The 20,585-nt window shown below is 28.7% G+C and overlaps 1 protein-coding gene across 1 annotated transcript; it reads right to left on the bottom strand.

The window, feature by feature from the left end:
• Positions 1 to 18,033: 18,033 nt before the first annotated feature.
• Positions 18,034 to 20,585, bottom strand: LOC107633890 (ABC transporter G family member 1-like). Its single transcript, XM_088507678.1, has 8 exons — positions 20,426 to 20,585; positions 20,272 to 20,351; positions 19,713 to 20,183; positions 19,541 to 19,627; positions 19,308 to 19,443; positions 19,027 to 19,208; positions 18,845 to 18,934; positions 18,034 to 18,681 (listed from the first exon to the last, which is right to left on the bottom strand). The coding sequence occupies exons 1-8, from the start codon at positions 20,472 to 20,474 to the stop codon at positions 18,034 to 18,036; spliced, it is 1,743 nt and encodes a 580-aa protein (XP_088363804.1). The 5' UTR covers positions 20,475 to 20,585.

Genomic DNA, 20,585 nt, shown 5'->3' with positions numbered 1-20,585 from the left:
AATTTTTACATTTTGAAAAAAATTTACTTGAAAAGATTAATATGTAAATCACATTATTATTACAGAATTACCTTTTTAACATAATTAGTAGTGTTTATTTGAACCATTAAATTTAGCTTCTAATGATGTTAAAGTCAACATATTTTATTATCTTGTGCCTTCAAAGAATTTACATGACTGACATAAAAATATGACAATTAAAAAAAATTCATTACAATGGGTATATTTTAACAAATATTCTTCTATCTAATACTATAAAAAAATACATCGGCCACTTTGAAAAATTGAGATATATTCACCAAACAAACAATCAATAAAACACCCATTCGTACATTCTCATTTTGGGTACATTTATACATAAAGAAAAAAAAGAAGAAGAAAAGAAGAGTTGAAATAGCAAGAGCAATAAAAATCACGATTCTTATAATTTTGTGTGGCCATCTATATATAGTAGACCAGACAACTATGATTATCTAACAAAATTAATTTGTATTTATTGCACTCAACTTGAATAAGTAAGAAATTATCTTAGTTTAGTTTAGTCTTTAATTCACATTATTTGAATTTATTAGTTCAATATATATGATTTGATTTGATTTGATTTAATTATTAGTTGAAAATATCTTAGTTGCCTATTTTATTCATAGATTTATTATTTTAATGAGTAATAAATTAATCAAATTAATTAATTAATACACACAATAAATTTGGTTTAATAAAAAAAATAAATTAAAAAATACTATCAGAATATTAAAATAAATAAATTAGGAAATACTACCAAATCAAATTGATATAAATTATAATAAATTATATGATATTTAGATATCTAATTAAATCAATTAGTTGATACAGTTAGTTTATTGTAATAACTTGTATTTAATGAGTTAAAAGAAATAAATTAGGAAACACCCTTAGAAGCATGCCACGTCAGCTCCATCATTAAATGCAGAAATCTGATTTTTATATAATAGAATAGATATAATAGATAATAAAAATATTTTCTTAAATTAGTATAATCATACATAATTCATTAAATGTTAATTGTAATATAATTATAATAAAGATATTTTTATAAAATAAATTTAGAAGAGAGAATAATATTTTCATTTTGGAGGAAAAAGAAATTCATGAGGAATTGACACTTCACTTTTATTAGTTGGAAAAAAAAAACTCAGTTTTAGTATATTAAGTAGATTTTTATGTATTAATTTTATATTTAATATTAAAACATGACAATTTACTATGTTATTTTTCTATTACTGTATGTAGTATTACATTATAAAATAAAAAAATTGAAGTGATTATTATATAACTCAGATGGATTAGACTAATATAAAAATATAAAACAGAATTATATTATTAAATTTTAATAATTTTAATTAGTTAATAATTTAAAATAAGATAGAAGTGACTATTCATAATTGAATAGTTTTGGCTGATTAGACTAAAAAATTGAAAAACGCTCTAAATAAAAAGCTAAATTAACTTTAATCATTGCCTTTATTTTTTAAATATTTTCATTACATAATCTACTATAAGCAATACTGTTGATAGAATCATAGCTTGTAGCCATTAGGTATGGAAAATAGTAAAGAGAAAAAGAAATATGAATGAGATACGAATTTTATAGATAATAAATAATTGAAACAATTGACTAATACGACTTATATATATATATACACACACTAATTACAAAGGATATAAATTTTTAATGGAGATACTTACTACTATTAGAAAAAAATTATATAAATAGAGACACGTGTTAAATATATACAGTAGATTATATTGTCCACATTAATTATATGATAAAATTTTGAGAAAAGAGATAAAACAGGAGATATATAAATATGTATAATATTATTGCTATATATGAAGCAGGTTTATATTGCTATAATTATAGAGACTTACTATAATTATACCAATTTTAATTATGACTGTAAATAAATAAAATAGCAAACAATCAAAACTATTTTTTTTCATTTTATAGTCAAAATTTACTATAAATGTAAAAAATAAAATCACTAATGATTAAAAATTTGATTGAGAAATAAAACTCCATAATCTAAATTTAATTGGTTAACTAATTAATCTTATGTCCATATAATATTATTATTATTATATACTGATTAGAACTATATCAATTATATGAAGTCGAAACTATTATTATTATTATTATTATTATTATTATTATTATTATTATTATTATTATTATTATTATTATTATTATTATTATGTCAAGAGGGTGGGAGATCGGATCATCTCTATCAAACTTGTGGTGGAGGGAGGTGCTTTCCATGTGATTAGCGCCTATGCACCGCAGGTGGGTTCGGACGAACAACACAAGATAATGTTTTGGGAGGATCTAGAGAGTTTGGTTCAAGGCATACCTTTGGGAGATAAGATTTTCTTAGGAGGAGATTTAAATGGCCATGTTGGGAGAGAAGTAACTGGATATGGGAGTATTCACGGAGGCCATGGTTTCGGGGTGATCAATGCCGAGGGTAAAACTATTTTGAACTTTTCCTCAACCTTTGATCTTCTCATCGCAAATACATGTTTTAAAAAGAGAGACGAACATCTTATAACCTATAATAGTGGCATGACAAGCTCTCAAATCGACTTCTTCTTGTTGAGGAGAGTCGACCGAAAATTTTGTATTAACTGTAAAATTATTCCGGGAGAGAGTTTGACAAGACAACATAGGGTGATCGTCATGGATTTTTGCGTTGAGCAAAAGTTGAGGAAAAGACATCATACGAAGAACCCAAGGACGAGGTGGTGGCGGATGAAAAGTGAGGAACAAAGAAGCTTCCTAAGACGGGTAGGAGAAGAGGCAAAGTGGGATGGGAATGGAAGCGCGGAAGAGATGTGGAGGGAGATGGCAGAAGTTATTAGAAGAACAGCAAAAGAAAGTTTTGGTGAATCTAAAAGAATAGGACCAAGAGACAAGGAGTCTTGGTGGTGGAATGCGAGTATACAAGAAAAGATAAAGATAAAAAAGGGAATGCTTTAAAGAGTGGTCTTTATGCCGCAATGCAGATAATTGGAAAAAATATAAGGCGGCTAAGAAAGAGACAAAAGTGGCTGTAAGTGAAGCAAGAACAAGAGCATATGAGGGTCTCTACCAGTCTTTGGGCACGAAAGAAGGAGAAAAAGGTATATATAGAATCGCAAAGAGCCGGGAAAGAAGAACGAGAGATTTGGATCAGGTTAAGTGCATAAAGGATAAGGATGGAGAGGTGTTGGCTCAAGAGGAGAAGATTAATGAAAGGTGGAAGAGCTACTTTTACGAGTTATTTAATGAGGGACAGAAGACTCTTCCGAGCCTTGGTCGATTATGCACAAGGGAAGAAGATCAAAACTTTGACTATTATCGAAGGATTCGAGACTTCGAAGTAAAAGAGGCTCTAAAGCAGATGAAAAATGGCAGGGCAGTAGGACCTGATAATATCCCGATTGAGGTTTGGAAGGGTCTTGGAGAAAAAGGCATCAACTGGTTAACCAAGCTTTTTAATGAGATTTTAAGGTCAAAGAAGATGCCTGATGAGTGGAGAAAGAGCACCTTGGTACCTATCTACAAGAATAAGGGGGATATACAAAGTTGCGGAAACTATAGAGGGATTAAGCTTATGAGTCATACTATGAAGTTATGGAAAATGGTGATAGAACGGAGGTTGAGAAAAGAGACACAAGTAACAGAGAACCAATTTGGATTTATGCCAGGAAGATCTACCACTGAAGCGATATACCTATTAAGAAGGATGATGGAGAGGTATCGTAGTAATAAAAGGGATCTACATATGGTGTTTATTGATTTGGAAAAAGCGTATGATAGGGTACCAAGGGAGGTCTTATGGAAGGTTTTAGAAAAGAGGAGAGTAAGGATCGCATATATTCGGGCAATTAAAGACATGTATGATGGGCCACAACTAGTGTGAAGACTCAAGGTGGTGTGACAGAAGAATTCCCTATTGGTATAGGATTACACCAGGGATCATCCTTAAGTCCATACCTTTTCACATTAGTCTTGGAAGTACTCACAGAGCACATCTAAGAGCCTATGCCATGGTGCATGCTTTTTGCTGATGATATCGTCCTTATGGGGGAGTCAAGGGAAGACATAAATAAGAAGTTGGAGTTATGGAGAGAAGCTCTAGAAGTGTATGGTCTGCGCATAAGCCGTAGCAAGACGGAATATATGGAATGTAAGCTCAGTCTGAGAAGGGAAAACCCCAATATAGAGGTGAAGATTGGAGAAAACACCCTACGAAAAGTTAAAAGTTTTAAGTATCTTGGGTGCATCATACAGGATAATGGAGAGATTGAACAGGATGTAAATCATATGATCCAAACAGGTTGGTCAAAATGGCGGAGTGCATCTGGTTTTATATGCAACAAAAAAGTACCTTTAAAACTTAAAGGTAAATTCTATCGCACCGCTATAAGACCGGCTATGCTGTATGGTACGGAGTGTTGGGCGGCTAAAGGGGAGCACGAACATAAGCTGAGTGTGGCAGAGATAAAGATGTTGAGATGGATGAGTGGTCATACGCGATTGGATAAAATAAGGAATGAAGATATAAGGGAGAGAGTTGGAGTAGCACCCATTGTGAAAAAGATGATTGAATCGCGTCTCAGGTGGTTTGGACATGTGAGAAGAAGACAGATAGAACATCCAGTCAGGAGGGTGGATGAGATGGAAGATGGACAAAGGACGAAAAGTAGAGGAAGACCTAAGAAGACCATCCATGAGGTGGTCAAACGAGACCTACATGTAAACGGTCTCTCTGTAGACATGATACATGACAGAGCACAATAGCGTTGTTTGATTCATGTAGCCGACCCCATTTAGTGGGACAAGGTTTTGTTGTTGTTGTTGTATTATTATTATTGCATAATAGGTAATCAGTCAGGTGAATTATTATTATGAAGTCACGTTAATTATGCTTGAAATTGATATAATTGCTATAATTATCATATACTCTCAATCATATCGATTATATCAATTTAACTATATTAATTATATTCAAATTATTAGTTAATTATTTTAATAAAAATTCTTGCTATAATTAAATTATTCCTATGTTATTATCTTGTATCAGTTGTTATAATTAATTCAATAAAAATATTTATTCGATATATATGTTATCTATATTAATTATATGTCAATATTTATAAGAATAAGTTAAAAAAAGTGATATATAAATATATATAATATTATTTTTATATAAAAAATAAAAATAAATGAATATAAACTGTATTATAAAAAAAATAAAGCCTATATATAGGAATAACGAAAAACTCAAGTAATTATTTATTAGTTTTTATGGTTTCTATTACGCTTAATGAAAATTGAGTGATCTAAAAAATAAATATGGAGGTGACATGCACACGTATATTAATATAGAAAGAATATATATTCAAAACACAAATTTATCATTTATCTTCATTAAATATTTAAATTAATTCAGTTAAATGAGTGTTTTAATAAAAGGATATACTATTATTATTATTATTATTATTATTATTATTATTATTATTATTAAAATAAAAAATATCATTAATTGATAATTAGTTTAATAATATATTAAATATTAATTTAATATAATTATAATGAAAATATTTTCCCAAAATAATATAATCATACATTATTCATGAGCTAATTATAATGCAATTAAAGATATTATTATGACATAATATTTACTTTATTTCTATTACACTTTGTATATATCATCAAAAGATACACGTTTTATTATTTTTTCTAGATAAAATCTGTTTTTATCGGCAAAGAAATTGTGTTTAGGTCAACGATTTACTATATGTTTAGGTAGAGATTTTTTTCGAATATAATAAAAATACAATTAAAGAAATAAAGGATAAAAATAAACTTAAATATATCGAACAGTACTTCATTTTGTTAAAGTATTTAAAAATAGTACATCCACGAAAAATAATCATAATATATAAATTGAGACAATAATTTAAAATTCTCTAATACTAATTTAATCAAATACTAATATTAAAACCAAATTACTTAAACAATATTGATTCTATTCTAGTCCTTAGTCAGGTATAGAATAGAGTCATTCTCGTAACGACAACCAACTGAAACAACATCGTAAGTTTGAACATTTAGAATTCGTGCAAATTCAGACCATCCTCGTGTTAAATAAGCTCCATCATCCGCTATCCATGCAATGCGGCAAGGTATAGTATTGTCATACCGAGAAACCAAACTAATCCTTATTCCCCTCAATGGCATTGCATGCAAAAGAAAGCCGATAATTTCTGAAAAAAAATCACAATATGTTATAAAATTATTCTAATAACGAAAAGTTTAAAATAAGAAAATTTAAATATATTACCAATCGTTGAAATTGCATATCCGAGTTTGTCACGAATTTAGCAAAATTAAACTTAAACTGAGGGAATATGCTCCACTTCGAAGATTTTTGGGCAGACGTAAAAAGCATGGAGGGGATGGAACTTGAACTTGCCCTGTAAAGTTCCGTGAAAACAATTACTCAATCAAAAATCGAGCTGCTCCCAAGAAAGCTAACTTTAACCACATTCCATTAGGTTGGTCATAATAGGTGAGTAGATCCAACCATCCTTCAGAAAAGTAGAGATTATTGCTCCTTTTTTTGACGCTTACATCCATGTAGTTGGAACCCGAATCAGTGAAGACAACTCGATGAGGTATTTCATGGATGTGATGCATTGTAAGCGATTGTGGCAAAAGACAATCGAATTGGAACATTAGACGATAAGAATAACTTAGAGTAACAACAATTAATAAATTATCAAAAGAATAATATAATAGAATGAGTATATGAAAAACATTATAAAAAATTATAAATTGTACCTTAAAAGCATCAACTTCAATAAAAAACGAAGAATACATTCTTATTATATGAAGTAGTTAAAAAAATATATAAAATTATGAGTTGACTCTCAAATTTAGATTCATGTACCACATAAAAACACTATATATAGACTTTAGTAAAACAAAATAAATATATAAATTATTTATTATTAAGGTAATTTTTTATTATATACAGTAATTATGCATCATATATTAATTTTGTTAAAACTATATATTTTTATTATATCATAATTAGAGTCATTATCTTCTATCATGATTAGAGAAATCTTGGACAATAAATAAAAATATTATACCTAATATACATTGAAATAGAAAAGGGATAGAGATATATTATCATGGACGGGTATAATAACTTAAAATGTTTGAAATAAATATCATAAGAAAATAGAATTATAACGGGTTAAAGTAATAAAAAAAATAACTTGTACAATTATTATAATTTTAAGTTGTTACTTTACCCACGTGATAATTTCAATTTTTTTTTTTATTATTATTATTATTATTATTATTATTATTATTATTATTATTATGGAATAATGAATAAGAATTAAAATTATATCAATATTTTTATAATTAATATAATTAAAATAAATAAAAATATTTAAAATCAATGTGCGTTATTAATATTATAAGATTTGATCATTTTATGATTAGAATCAAATATTCTTATCATGATTATCACGACTGGTGCCATTATCATATTATTGTTATTATTATTATTATTATTATTATTATTATTAAAATGATTAAAAGTGTTTTTAATTGATAATTGAAAAGTAATTTAACAGTGCATTAAATATTGATTTGATATAATTATAATGAAGATATGTTCCTAAATTAGTATAATTATATATTATTCATTAAATATTAATTATAATATAATTATAATAAAGATATTTTTTATAAAATAATTTAGAATAGATAGAAAATTTCGTGCATTTTAGAGGAAAAACGGACTTACGAGGGATCGACACGTCACCTTTATTAGCTGGGAAAAAACCTAATTTTAGTATATTAAGTAGATACTAAAATTCAATTATCAAATTAATTATTGTGCAATTAAATTAATAGTAATCAACTTTCTATTTTATTTCACTAAAAATATTAGTCTCCAGACTTTTTTTTTGACCTTTTTTTGTATGGAAATAAAAGTAGTAATATACCCTAATATTATAATTTTTGGTGTTTTTCAAAATTATAGAAAATACACAAATCGAAAGGTCTAATTTTTGTACTTCAATTTTTTTAATTTTTTTTAACAAAAATCTCTCAGTTTGATTTCTGTACTTTACAAATTGAACGGTTCAATTTCTGTTTCTCTAATTAAACGGTTCTACATTTGAGAATAACATCTCAATAGTCTACATTTCAAAAAAATAACATTGCCACTCTAATATCAAAAGCAAAAAGTGTATATTATTTGGTCAAGCAACCAATTTCGTCCTTCTCTACACTCCTTTACGTATTTTATTGGAACAGAGAAACGTCCCTATAGAACCAAACATTTACCCAACATAAAACAGGAATGGTTGTTTCTTCCACGATAAACAGTCTAACTCTAAGACTTTGTTTGGATGGAAGAAATTAAGTTAAAGAAAGTAAGTGAAAAAGAAATAAAAAAGAGAAAAAAAAAGTCAAAATTTATTTGTATGGAGGAAGAAAAATGTATATAATTAATTTTTCTTTTATTTATTTGTTAGAAACAAAAGACTAAATTGAAGAAAAGATTTGGGTATTTATAAGGGCTAAGAGAATCGTAATAATAAATACGTAATATTTTATAATAAATATTTAGATATACTAAATAATTCTAATCGATCCTAATTATATTCTAACGTCCCCTCAAACTCAAATGGCTTGAGTTTGAAATATATTTAAAACAACGAAATAAAGAAAAAAAATTGCATAAATTGATAAAACGGGTGCAGACGGAACTGCCGGAAGGAAGCGCAGAATGAAGTGCCGCTTGTCTGAAAGAAGCGCGGAAGTACAAACGAAACTGCCAGAAAGAAACGCAGAACTACCACAAGGAAACATAGATGAAACTGTCACGAGAAAACGCAGACGGAACTGACACGAGAGAACACATAGAACTGTCATGAGAGAACACAGACGGAACTACCACGAGAAAACGCAGACGGAACTACCACGAGAGAACTACCGAAAGAGAGCGAAAACTATATGATTTCTTCATGAGAATAGGTAAGCAGCGGATGACAATGGTGTTTGATCATACGACTCAAAAAAAATACAAGACAGAGAAAATAGGCTAGTCGGTGAGGTAAAAAAAAGCATCAAAGATGTGACAAAAGGGAAAGAAGAATGGCATAGAAAAAAAATGCAAAAACTACGGCGATTTCATCGCAAAAAAACAACCTATCATCTTCAGGAGGATACCATAGCTCTGATACTATATTACCATGTTAGAAACAAGAGACTAAACTGGAGAAATGATTTGTGTATTATTAAGTGTATTCAAGTTGTCTATTCAAATTGTCTGAAATAATACCATATAGAACGATATTTTAGGGGCTAAGAGAATCATAATAATAAAGACGTAATATTTTATAATAAATATTCAAATATACTAAATAATTCTAATTGATCCTAATTATATTTTGGGTGTAGATTATATATATTCCTATTTTATCAAAGAGTTTTTACATGGAAGAATTGATATCTCAAAAAAATCTTATAATAAGAATTTAGATTTTTCACCATAAATTCTATATATTAAAATTTTCTAACTCATTATATTAATGTTTTTATTGAGAGCCAGCCAACCATAAAAAACTATCTGCAAAAGATTCTAATAATTGGTAAAAGGTGGAGTGAAGTGTGATAGTTTTTGAAATGCTTACTCTTAATAAAGGGAAATAGGGAATGCTGCTAAACATTTTGTGATGCTACTTGAAAATCAACTACAACTAACTATAAGTAGATTTTCTTATTTTCCTATTTGAACTTGAATATAGAAAAACTTGAAACATGATTAATAAGTAATATAACTATTTAAACGCTCTAAAAAGAAGTTACACATATATAAACAAATATATTGTCACCTAACCTTAATAAACCTTATTTATCATTGCTCGAGCGACTTAACAATTGAAACTTATTTGAAGAAGCAGCATATCTAGCAGAAAATCCATGGCGCAACGATTCTTCGTCGTCCTCCACGCAACCCTCGTCGAAGTTTTGAGCATAGCTTAAAGGGTCATACCTAAAACCACCGACGGATTTGTAAGCGCCGCCGGCCGATCTCTTCCTCCATGGAAGCTTAAACTTGAAACGCCCGAAACATGAAAGCAACCCTCCTTCTACTTTGCTTCTTGGAGATGAAGATGATGAACTATTTCTCTCCATGGCTTGAGATAATTTCTACCTTCATCGAATAATGAGTTTATTTTTTTGGCTCTTGTCTTGTTCCAAGCTTCCAACACTTCTATTTTATGCTATGGATTTTAGTGTGTGGTAGAGAAAAGTATTATTTAAGCAGAAAATCTCATAGCATTTCGCGTGTTTATTTATTATTATCTGACACACGGACACGAGACACGCTAATTTTAAAATCTTATATGACACGGGAACATGCATTATTTTTTATTTTTATTAAATTATAAGGGTGATTTAGTAAAAATATTGATATGATATGTATTTAAAAAAAAATTAATTATTAATGTGGAAAATATAATCCATGTGTTGTGTTTTAATTTGTCCATATTTTTATTATATCGGTATGTATAAATTTTTTATCGTACCGTAACAAACACCTTATAATATATTTGTTTTATACAATTAACTTAAGTTGACCAAATAGTTAACTTATTTGTTCACTTAAATAAATATTAAAAATTTTGAATTTCACTTTCTATATATAATAATTCATTGATAATTGATAGATCTTCAATAATAGCATAATACTTATTTATAGCAAATGTTAATGTGCTTTAGATGTATTTCTTAAAAAATAACTTGTTATTAAAAATAATAAATAAAATAATAAATTTTGACTTTTATTAAAAAAAAAACTATAGTTAAGTTAATTAACAAAGTATTTTTTAAAATCTATAATTTATTCATATAAAATATAATAATATAAAAAAATAATATTTATTTAATTAATAAAGAATATAGCATTTTTTAGTTAATAAAAATTATTTAATTAAGAATAAACACTTGTCTGTGTTTTTATTACAGCTAATAATTAATTAAAGAGATAAAACACAAAGCACAAAGAAGAGAGTGGAACCTTATTGGGTGCTCTTTCAGTCTCGTGATATGAATTTTATAAAACCACATACGATCGATAAATACATCAAATCATGTCAAATAATATTACAAGAATGAGTTATCGTTTCCACGAGAATTAATAGATTAAGCAAGTAATAGTCAATTGATTATTTTAGTCAGATAAGTATAAACTTAAAATTTCAATAGCAAATAGCATGAAAGCAGAGAATTTAACAAGAGCAAACTAAAATTAGTTGAAAAAGTAATATGAATAAAAGAGTTAAAGTTTCAAAGATGTTAAAATTTTCGAAAAAATGCTTTTCACTTTCTATCTTGATTATGCAAAGATGTATCTATGGTAAATCATTAGCAGTCAAACTCCAATTTCTTGATAATTCAATTTCTCTTTAATCTAATTAATCGCTAATCTCTTAGTCAATTATTTAAGAAAAGAGGTGAAGCGCTTTCACTGATTTAAGAATCACACAATTCACAAGAATTATTCCTAGTTGATTCGATAGATGTCACTTATTAAGTCTAGTTTTCAAACTTAAGAACTGTGAGAAGAAGTTTTCAAGATTAATTCAATTAATTAACTTTTCCAAGATATTAAAAGAATTTAAGTAAGAGAAGAATTGTTTTTCAACACATTCAAATTCTTTAGATGAAAAACAAAAATATTTTCTTAAGAAAATATCAATGCATTAATCAAAAGTAGAAAAATTAGAATATTTATCTATAGGAATCAATAGAATTCCTAACCTTAATCGAGGAAATTAGTAGCTCATGCTAGCTTTAAGAGAAAACCTAAAAATTATGAATGGTCAAAACTGCCAAAGAAGCGAATAAGGAAGAAACAATAACAGAGGAAGAAGAAGACGACTCACGTGTGTGGCTCCTCTCCTATTATACTAATTCTAAAAACTACTACTTCAAAATTTAAAATAATAAAAAAGAAATTAAATCAAATCCAATCTAATTAATTAAGTCTTAATAACTCTTAATTAGCGTATGATCTTTCTTGTAATTGAAATTCAAAACTTAGTTCCTTGCTTAGTTGAAATCATGGGCTTGAAACTTCAATTTTGGACCAACAAAACGCTTGAAGTTGGAGAAATTAGTGAAAGATTAGGAAGGATTAGTAAAGCATTGAAGGTCCTGAAAGGTGACCCATTTGGTACGTGGGACGTGCCTCATGTAGCCTTGCAACGTGGCCTAAATTTTGAGAGTGTGGCCTCTGTTTCAAACTTGACGTCCTACGGTTGTGCCTCTCACGTCCTACAACTGCTTCCATAGGCTCCAATTTGCCCTTTGTTTGCTCCTAGGCGTCCCACAGTAAATTCTCACGTCTCACGGCTTGGTGAAATCGTGCGTACGCATGCCAGATATGTACGCATGATGTTCCTTGTGGTGCTAGTCGTCCGTACGCATGCTAGATGTGTACACATGACACTCTTTAATTGCTCCCAAGTAGCTTCAGTTTCTCTCTTTGCGTTGCACAGCTAGGTTCCTGCATACAACGGCTAGTGTTATTGTGCGTATGTATGCTAGATGCGTACGCATGATACACTTTTTGCATCTCTTGATTTTTGTTTTGTGCTTTATTTTAACACCTTTTTACACATACCAAAACTCAAATCAACTCTAAAAAATATTGATTAGAAGTATGAGTATCTTAATAAAAATAAGGAAATCACTAACTTTATTCAAAGAAATAATAACTAAAAACAACTAAAGATGTTCATGCATCAAAACACCAAACTTAAGATCTTACTTGTCCCCAAGTAAGAAAAGAACTATGCATAAGGAGTCCTCTAAATTGGAGTGGGTTGAAGAATTGCTTGACATTTCACTGAGTGAAGTGATCAAGTGATAATGGGGTGGACTTCGAATTGTGTGATATTAAGGTTAACTCCTTAATTTTGTCTCAAGATTTGCTCGACACAAGAACACCACAAACACTTAACTGGAGAATTCTTTGAGTCCGTACTTCTTTTTATTCTTCCTAGTTATTGGTGCTCCGAGCCTTTGGCTTCTCTTTTATTTGCACTTGGTTTTGACTCTAAATGTTCCATTTCAAGATTTTTTTGATACAGTCACACCATAAGCACTTAATTAGGAAAACAACTATTTGAGCTTTGGTTCTTTTTTACCTTCCTAGTCATTGGTGCTCAGAACCATGAGTCTTGCTTTTTGTTTTTCTTTCTTTTATTTTTTTGCTACTTCTTGATTTTATAGATTTTTAAGCACCTCTATAATACTTCTCTAAACTTTATTCCATATCGTAGAGCTCTCCATGTAAGTTTTCACAAACATATAACCTCATGACACAATTATACTATCAGAACTTCCACTTCTCTTAATTTTTTACTTGTCTCAATTTTTTTATTTGTATACTTAAATAAATATTTTATTTTTCTATATCTAATTTATCATCATTAATTTGATTGTAGTTTACAGACTTTTTTTTTCCAGAAAATTCTATGGTATGGATTGTAAAAAACATCCACGTATATAGATCTTAGGTGTTATGCTTTCTTGTGTGACGCGTAATAGAGAAAACTTAATGACAACTTCAATTAATGCAACTAAAAAACTGACACCACCGCAGAGTTTCTCAAAGCTTTATCTCATAAGTCATAGTAGCAGCATAATTAGAAGGAATAATCAAATATGCTAAGTAAAAAAATTGACTAAACTATCAAAAATACCCATAAAAAATTGATTTGTTAATAAGGATAACCATAAAAGATCATAACCCATGACATGTCCACATAAGTTTAATCTCGTGTATAAAACTAACCAAACATGATATAGCCTTCACAAAGTACTTTACGTGGGCAGTTTTCTTTCACATTGGCCCAATTGGGAACAATATGAACCTTAATTCTTTGCTCTTCGTTAAAACCCAATATTCGTAAAGTGAAACCCTTCTCAATACAGCCATCCATCATTCACAGCTACTCAACACTAATATAGTTGAAAGAATTTTGGAAGAATTTTAGCAATGTCAAAGAGAATAATAACCACAAGCAAAAGTTGCAGTTTTTTAGGAGCTTCAATTTTAAAAATGAAGAAAAAAAAATTTTAGATGAAAGATATCACTGTGGTGAATATGCTGTATTATTGGAATCTTCGACAATTGCCAACCCTAAAAGATAGCTCATTCGCTGCCCCTTTTGAAAGGTATGAAATGTTAGTTGAGTTTAACAGTTAGACAAGTGTATGGTTAAGTTAGAGAAGAAGAAGATCAAAAGTTACTCTATTAGTGCATGGTTAAGTTTCACACTCAATAAAGGGGGTTGACACTTCCTATTCTACGTTTAATGGGAATTTGAAGGAGCAAAGAATTTTCTTTTAATTAAATAAATAAATACAATTTCCATGAAAAAAATAAAATATTCCACCTAAGAAAATCCTCTTGCCACATTGGAATGGGCATGAATACGTAAAACATGTTAACAAATTCTTCTAATGTTTGGTCACATTTAACAAATGGAACTCAATAATTGTAAATATCTGAGGTATTATGATTTTCTATGATTATTCTTGTTAGCAAATTAATTTTTTATGGGTATTTTTGATGGATTAATCTAAAAAAATTAGTATAATGTTTGTTTTTTTTGTGCTAATCAATTTTAATTGAACATGTTATAGAATAGTTGCTAAACTATACTTCTATTTTTTATTTTTGTTACTATTTTCTATTTGAAATTAATTTCAAGAAAAGTTATATCTTAATATATTCTGAATAATTTTGGTAAAAAAAAAATCCTTCACAAAACTAATGATGATGATGATGATGATGATGATGATGATGATGATGATGATGATGATGATGATGATGATGATGATGAGTGAGTGAGTAATAACCTTAATTAGTTTAGAGTAAATAATAAGGTTAAGCAATTTTATTTTTTTTTAAATAAATATCAACAATATTTGATACTTAATTAATAATTATATTGTGAACGTAGTTATGTATACGTCCTACTATTTATTGAGCCAATAAATTTAATTTAATTTGATATATGAAAGACATGTACATGATCTTTTGGGAGAGCTTATGGTCTTTGATATGATGAAAATTATATAATTAGTTTAAACAAAATTAAAAAATTGATATTTATTCTCATTCAAGTACTTATAAAACACTAAGGTAGCGTTTGTTTTGAGGTACTGAGATAGAGATTGAGAGACTGAGATTCAGTATCGTATTTGTTGGTTCAGAGACTGGTACTAAAATTTCTGTCTCTGTCTCCAAAATTTCAGTATTTTAGTACCTTCAAAAAGTAGGGACACAAGGGACTAAAATTTTTAGAGATGGAGACTAAAACTTTAATAACATTTTATACCTAAAATACTCTCATTTTAATTAATTAATTCCAATTTTACCCTTTGTGCAAATTAAATTAGAGTTTCATTCTTATTTCAATTCCTGTCTCCTATTTTACACCAAACAAAATACTAAGATTTATTTTAATCTCTGTCTCTTAATTTCTGTCTCTCAATCTCAGTCTTTCTGTGTTTATCTCTCTACTAAACACTACTAGGCATTAGTAGCCAAAGAATAGAATGGCATAAGTTACAAATCCTCCAATATATTAATGTGTGAAATATATGTGTATTTGTGTATGTGTGTGTGTTTTTTTTTAATATTATGTCATATTATATATTTTTTGTTATTTTAAATGTATAATTTACTCGACATTAATGTAATTTACTTAGTCAGCAGCAGTATTTATGTTTAGTTATGATAACTATCTTGTAAGGGCATAGTCGTTTAATAAATATTGATATCTTTATTTTTTGTAAAATTAATATTTTAGTTTATGAAATAATTTAATTGGTGTATATATATTAAAAAGAATTTTTTAATTTATTATTTAAGTTAAATTCAAAACATTTTAATTTTAAAAATTGAACAATTTTATATTATATCAATGATACTATCTTTTATATTATTTTGGACCTATTTATTTTAAATCAATAATTTTTATGATTTAAAACACATCATTAAATATTAGTCAATAGATTATTGTTTTAATTTTTTAAAATTCTTTTATTATATTATCTCAAAAATAAGTTTAATAAAAACATATATCAAGAAAGACGCACATAAAAATTATAATTTCATATGATTAGTCAATATTTTTTTAGTTAGATTACAATAGTAATATTTTTTTATAATAACTGTGACACCCTGATTTTTGCGTCAGAGTCGCCTATACAAATTTTAGGTTTTATTCGCATAACGTCTGATAAATATTTTTACGATCTTTAAATAAAATAAATAATAATGTAATATTAATATTATGTTATTGTTTAATTTTATTTGACGAAGGACGGTCACTTGATATTGAATCTGAAAGATTTAAAAAATTTGGTTTTGCTAATATTATTTACATTAGTAATTTATCTAATTTTTATTTTAATTAAATACTACCATTAGAGATAATTATTTGAGTTTTTACCGTATTTAATTATTTTAATTACATTTTAAGATATTTAAAAAATTAACATCACTGACTAAGCAGTTCAAAATCGCGACACACAGCACCACGTGTCGCGACGCATGCCTAACTTTTAGTGTTTTATAAGTATTTGAACGAGAATAAATACCCATTTTTTAATTTTTCTTTAACTAATTATGTGATTCCCATTATATCAAAGAGCACGAACTAAGTTCTCTCAGAAGATCATGTAACTGTCTTTTATATATCAAATTAAATTAAATTTATTGGCACAATAAATAGTGGGATATATACATAACTATGTTCACAATATAATTATTAATTAAGTATCAAATATTATTGACATTTATTTAAAAAAAGACAAAGTTATTTAACCTTATTATTTACTCTAAATGAATTAAGGTTGTTACTCACTTATTATTATTATTATTATTATTATTATTATTATTATTGTGACAGTTTTTTTTCTACAAAAGATATTCAGAATATATTAAGATAGAATTTTTTCTAAAATTAATTCTAAATAAAAAATAATGACAAAAATCGAAAATAGAAGTATGGTTTAGTAATCACTCAGCATGTCCAATTAAAACTGATTGGCCCAAAAAAAGCAGTTGGCCCATTAGCAAAACATATTATACTAATTTTTTTATTAAGAGCAGTTTGAAAAATTTTAAAAGTAATTTTTTAGACCTTTTGACTTATGAAAAGTAGTAATATTAATATTTGGTGTAATTTTTAAAATTAAATTGCAGCTTTTTAAGAAGCTATTTAGAAGTTTATAGAGAAGTTAAAAAAAATGATTTTTCTCATAATACTACTATTTTTTATCACATTTTTATAAAATAAACACTTTTAAAACTAAAAACTCAAACACAAAATAACTTATTTATAAATTACTTTTAATATAGTTATTTATTATTTAAGTTATTTTTTTAAAAGTAATTTAATTAAGTTATTTTTTCAAACTGGATCTAAGCATATTTGATTATTGTTTCTGATTATGCTGCTATTATGACTTATGAGACAAAGCTCTAAAATTTTGCGGTGTCAACTTTTTAATTGCATCAACTGAAGTTGTCATTAAATTTTCTCTAACACGCATCACACAAAAAAGCATAACACCTAAGATCCATATATATGGATGTTTTTTATAATCCATGCCATAGAATCTCCCTTCTTTTTTTTTTTTTAAGGAAAACTTTTCATCTTTAAATTAGTGTACCTTCGAAATACACACTAACTTAAAGGTGTAACTATCTAATCATATTATTTGATAACTTTACTCGTTATACACACAAAATGAAGTTTATTTGCATTTAAATATTTTAAAAGTGACCAAAATTTGTCTATGATCTTTGAATAATTACAGAAAATATCTGAAAATAAAAAAATGTTTGCTTCCAGAATTATAGTCTTGTTTAACTTTGAACATAACCATTATATGATTGCTGGTGACTCAAGTCTAGCAGTAATAGCAGCAAAAACAGGCTTCAACTTCTCCTTGCTCTTAGTGATTGCCAAGAACAGCATTCTGTACACAAGAATCATTACAAACAAGATTCCAAGATCAAGCCACTTAGAGTGTCCCATTTCCACATGCCATGTCTCTCTTAGTATTTCCCTACCACTAATGTTCATGTTATGACCAATCACAAATGTTAAGCCTTCAAATTCATTCTTGAAATACCCTTGGAGTGCATACTTTTGAAATGACAGATAATACAAAGGGTATTTCCATAAGGGTTTTGGAATATCATTTGGTAACCTATAGAATCCACAAACTAGGATCATGATTCCTTGGACTCCACCAGCAATGAACATGCCTATAACATAGTTAGGGGACACACTTCCTACAACAAGCATGAGGCTCTCAACCCACATAACTATGGCAAATAGCACTGATACAAAGTATATCAAGTGTTCTGCTCCATTGTGGAATAGTCCTTTCTGGAGTCCACAAAGGTAATAGGATATTAGTCCCGGAACCATGGTTACTATTAGCATGTATGGAACAGCAGAAAATGTGTTCCCTGTGAGAAATGCTGTAACTCCATAGTGTCCATTCAATCTCTCTCTTTCAAATACCTGATACCATCAAAGAAAAATTGTACATTACATTTGGAGTCCTATTAGTGTCAACTATTTTAAGGCTCACACAACCTTCTTATGTACACAATTAGTGTTATATTGTATATGATGTAGTGAAATAAACTAGGAAATAAAGGACAAGGATACTAGAACAATTTACCTTGATTTCCTCTAGCATTGGAGCAAATCCACCAACAAGTGTCATGAAAGACAAAAGGGAAATGAAAAAAGTAAGCAGAGATCCTCTAGCCTGAAGCAAGTGCATGACAAGACTGTTACTAATCAACCTTGATTATTGAAAGCTATAATTAATGAATATCTTAATTTCCTATGTTTGTTAACCTGAATAGATCCAACACCAAAGCCAATATCATAGTAGATAGAGCCCAAGCTTAGAGCTATTGCAATAAACACAGCAAGGCGCAGCCAGTAATTGCTCAAGTCGCGGAAATAATTCAGTGCAGATCTTCTTATAAGAACAAGGCACTGAGTCAGGAAGTCAGCATGGACCCTCTTCTTCTCTACTGCACCAGAATCCTAGAGACATGAATGAAAAATTAAAAGTTATTGTTATATTAGTCTTTTGATTCTGTTTGGAAAATTCTTCTTCTTTAGGATTTGACTAAACATTACACTTTGGTTTATGTTTGCCACTTCTGTATTGACTTTGTTTTTAATCTGAGACAAGCTATAAGACTTCACAAGAATATTAATAGCTTCCTCTGCCGTTATTCCACTACCAAAGCCTTCTTCAGCATCCTGATGAAAACAATCATACAAATTCACAAAGTGTACAAGTTCATTTTCTTAAGCACAAGATTTAACATGTTGCACTGAACTCACAAATTCTGCATACCTGTTCAAAATCTTTGTTTATGATCCTCAAGTAATGATCAGAAGGGTTATGGAGTGTTGGACAAGGAAAACCATTTGAAGCAAAAAACTGTGCAGCAAAACAAGAAAGTATTAATTGTTAAGCATACAATCAATGTATGCTTGTTGCTTCATAGGAAGTTTTAGTTCCAAACCTGATTAGCATCAAAGGCAGGACCAAAATATACAGTTTTACCAGAAGACAGAAGACAAAGGTGATGGAAGAGTTCAAAAATTTCACTGCTAGGTTGATGAATAGATGCAACAATAGTCCTTTGAATGCCATCTTTCTGAACAAGGTTAGCAATTCTTCTCATGACATAATAAGAAGCTGCACTATCAAGTCCACTTGTTGGTTCATCAAGAAACAAGAGTCTTGGATGTGTTAAGATCTCAATGCAGATGCTTAGTCTCCTCTTCTGTCCCCCACTGAGTCCTTTAGAACCCCATCCTCCAACCCTTGTGTTAATGGCATTTTGCAGACCCATTTCCCTAAGAGTTACATCAGCTCTTTCCTTCTTCTCTGATATGGGCATGGAATCAGAGAACTGAAGCTGAGCTGAGTAGTATAAAGTCTCCTGAGCTGTTAAAGTTGAAAGCAAAGCATCATCCTGTGTTACATATCCCTGATATCACAACAAAACTCATCAATCATTTCTTAAATGTTCCTATCTTCTTTCTTAGGATTGAGAACTTTTGGGACATATTTCTTACTGATATTCCATAAGCCAGTTCTTGTTTGTGCCCATTTATTAGAATATTCCCTTTATGCTTTATGTTTGGGCTCAATCTTCCTGATAGAAAGTCAAATTTTCAACAATTAAAGTTTGTCTTTTTACTATTATTATTACAAGAAGTGCATGATCACCTGATAAGGCATCAAGAAGTGTGGATTTGCCACAACCAGAAGGTCCCATTATAGCCAAAAGCCTCCCTGGTTGTGCATAACCGGTAAGACCTTCCAGAATTGGTTTCGTTTTCTTTCCATCAGCAACAGTGACCCACAAGTTCTCCCATGTCACTGTTAT

The sequence above is a fragment of the Arachis ipaensis genome, chromosome B3 (genome assembly GCF_059453495.1).
Source record: "Arachis ipaensis isolate K30076 ecotype BB chromosome B3, ASM5945349v1, whole genome shotgun sequence".
Taxonomy (NCBI): Eukaryota; Viridiplantae; Streptophyta; class Magnoliopsida; order Fabales; family Fabaceae; genus Arachis; species Arachis ipaensis.
The sequence above is the reverse complement of the archived record's forward strand: the minus strand, read 5'-3'. Positions and strand labels throughout refer to the sequence as shown.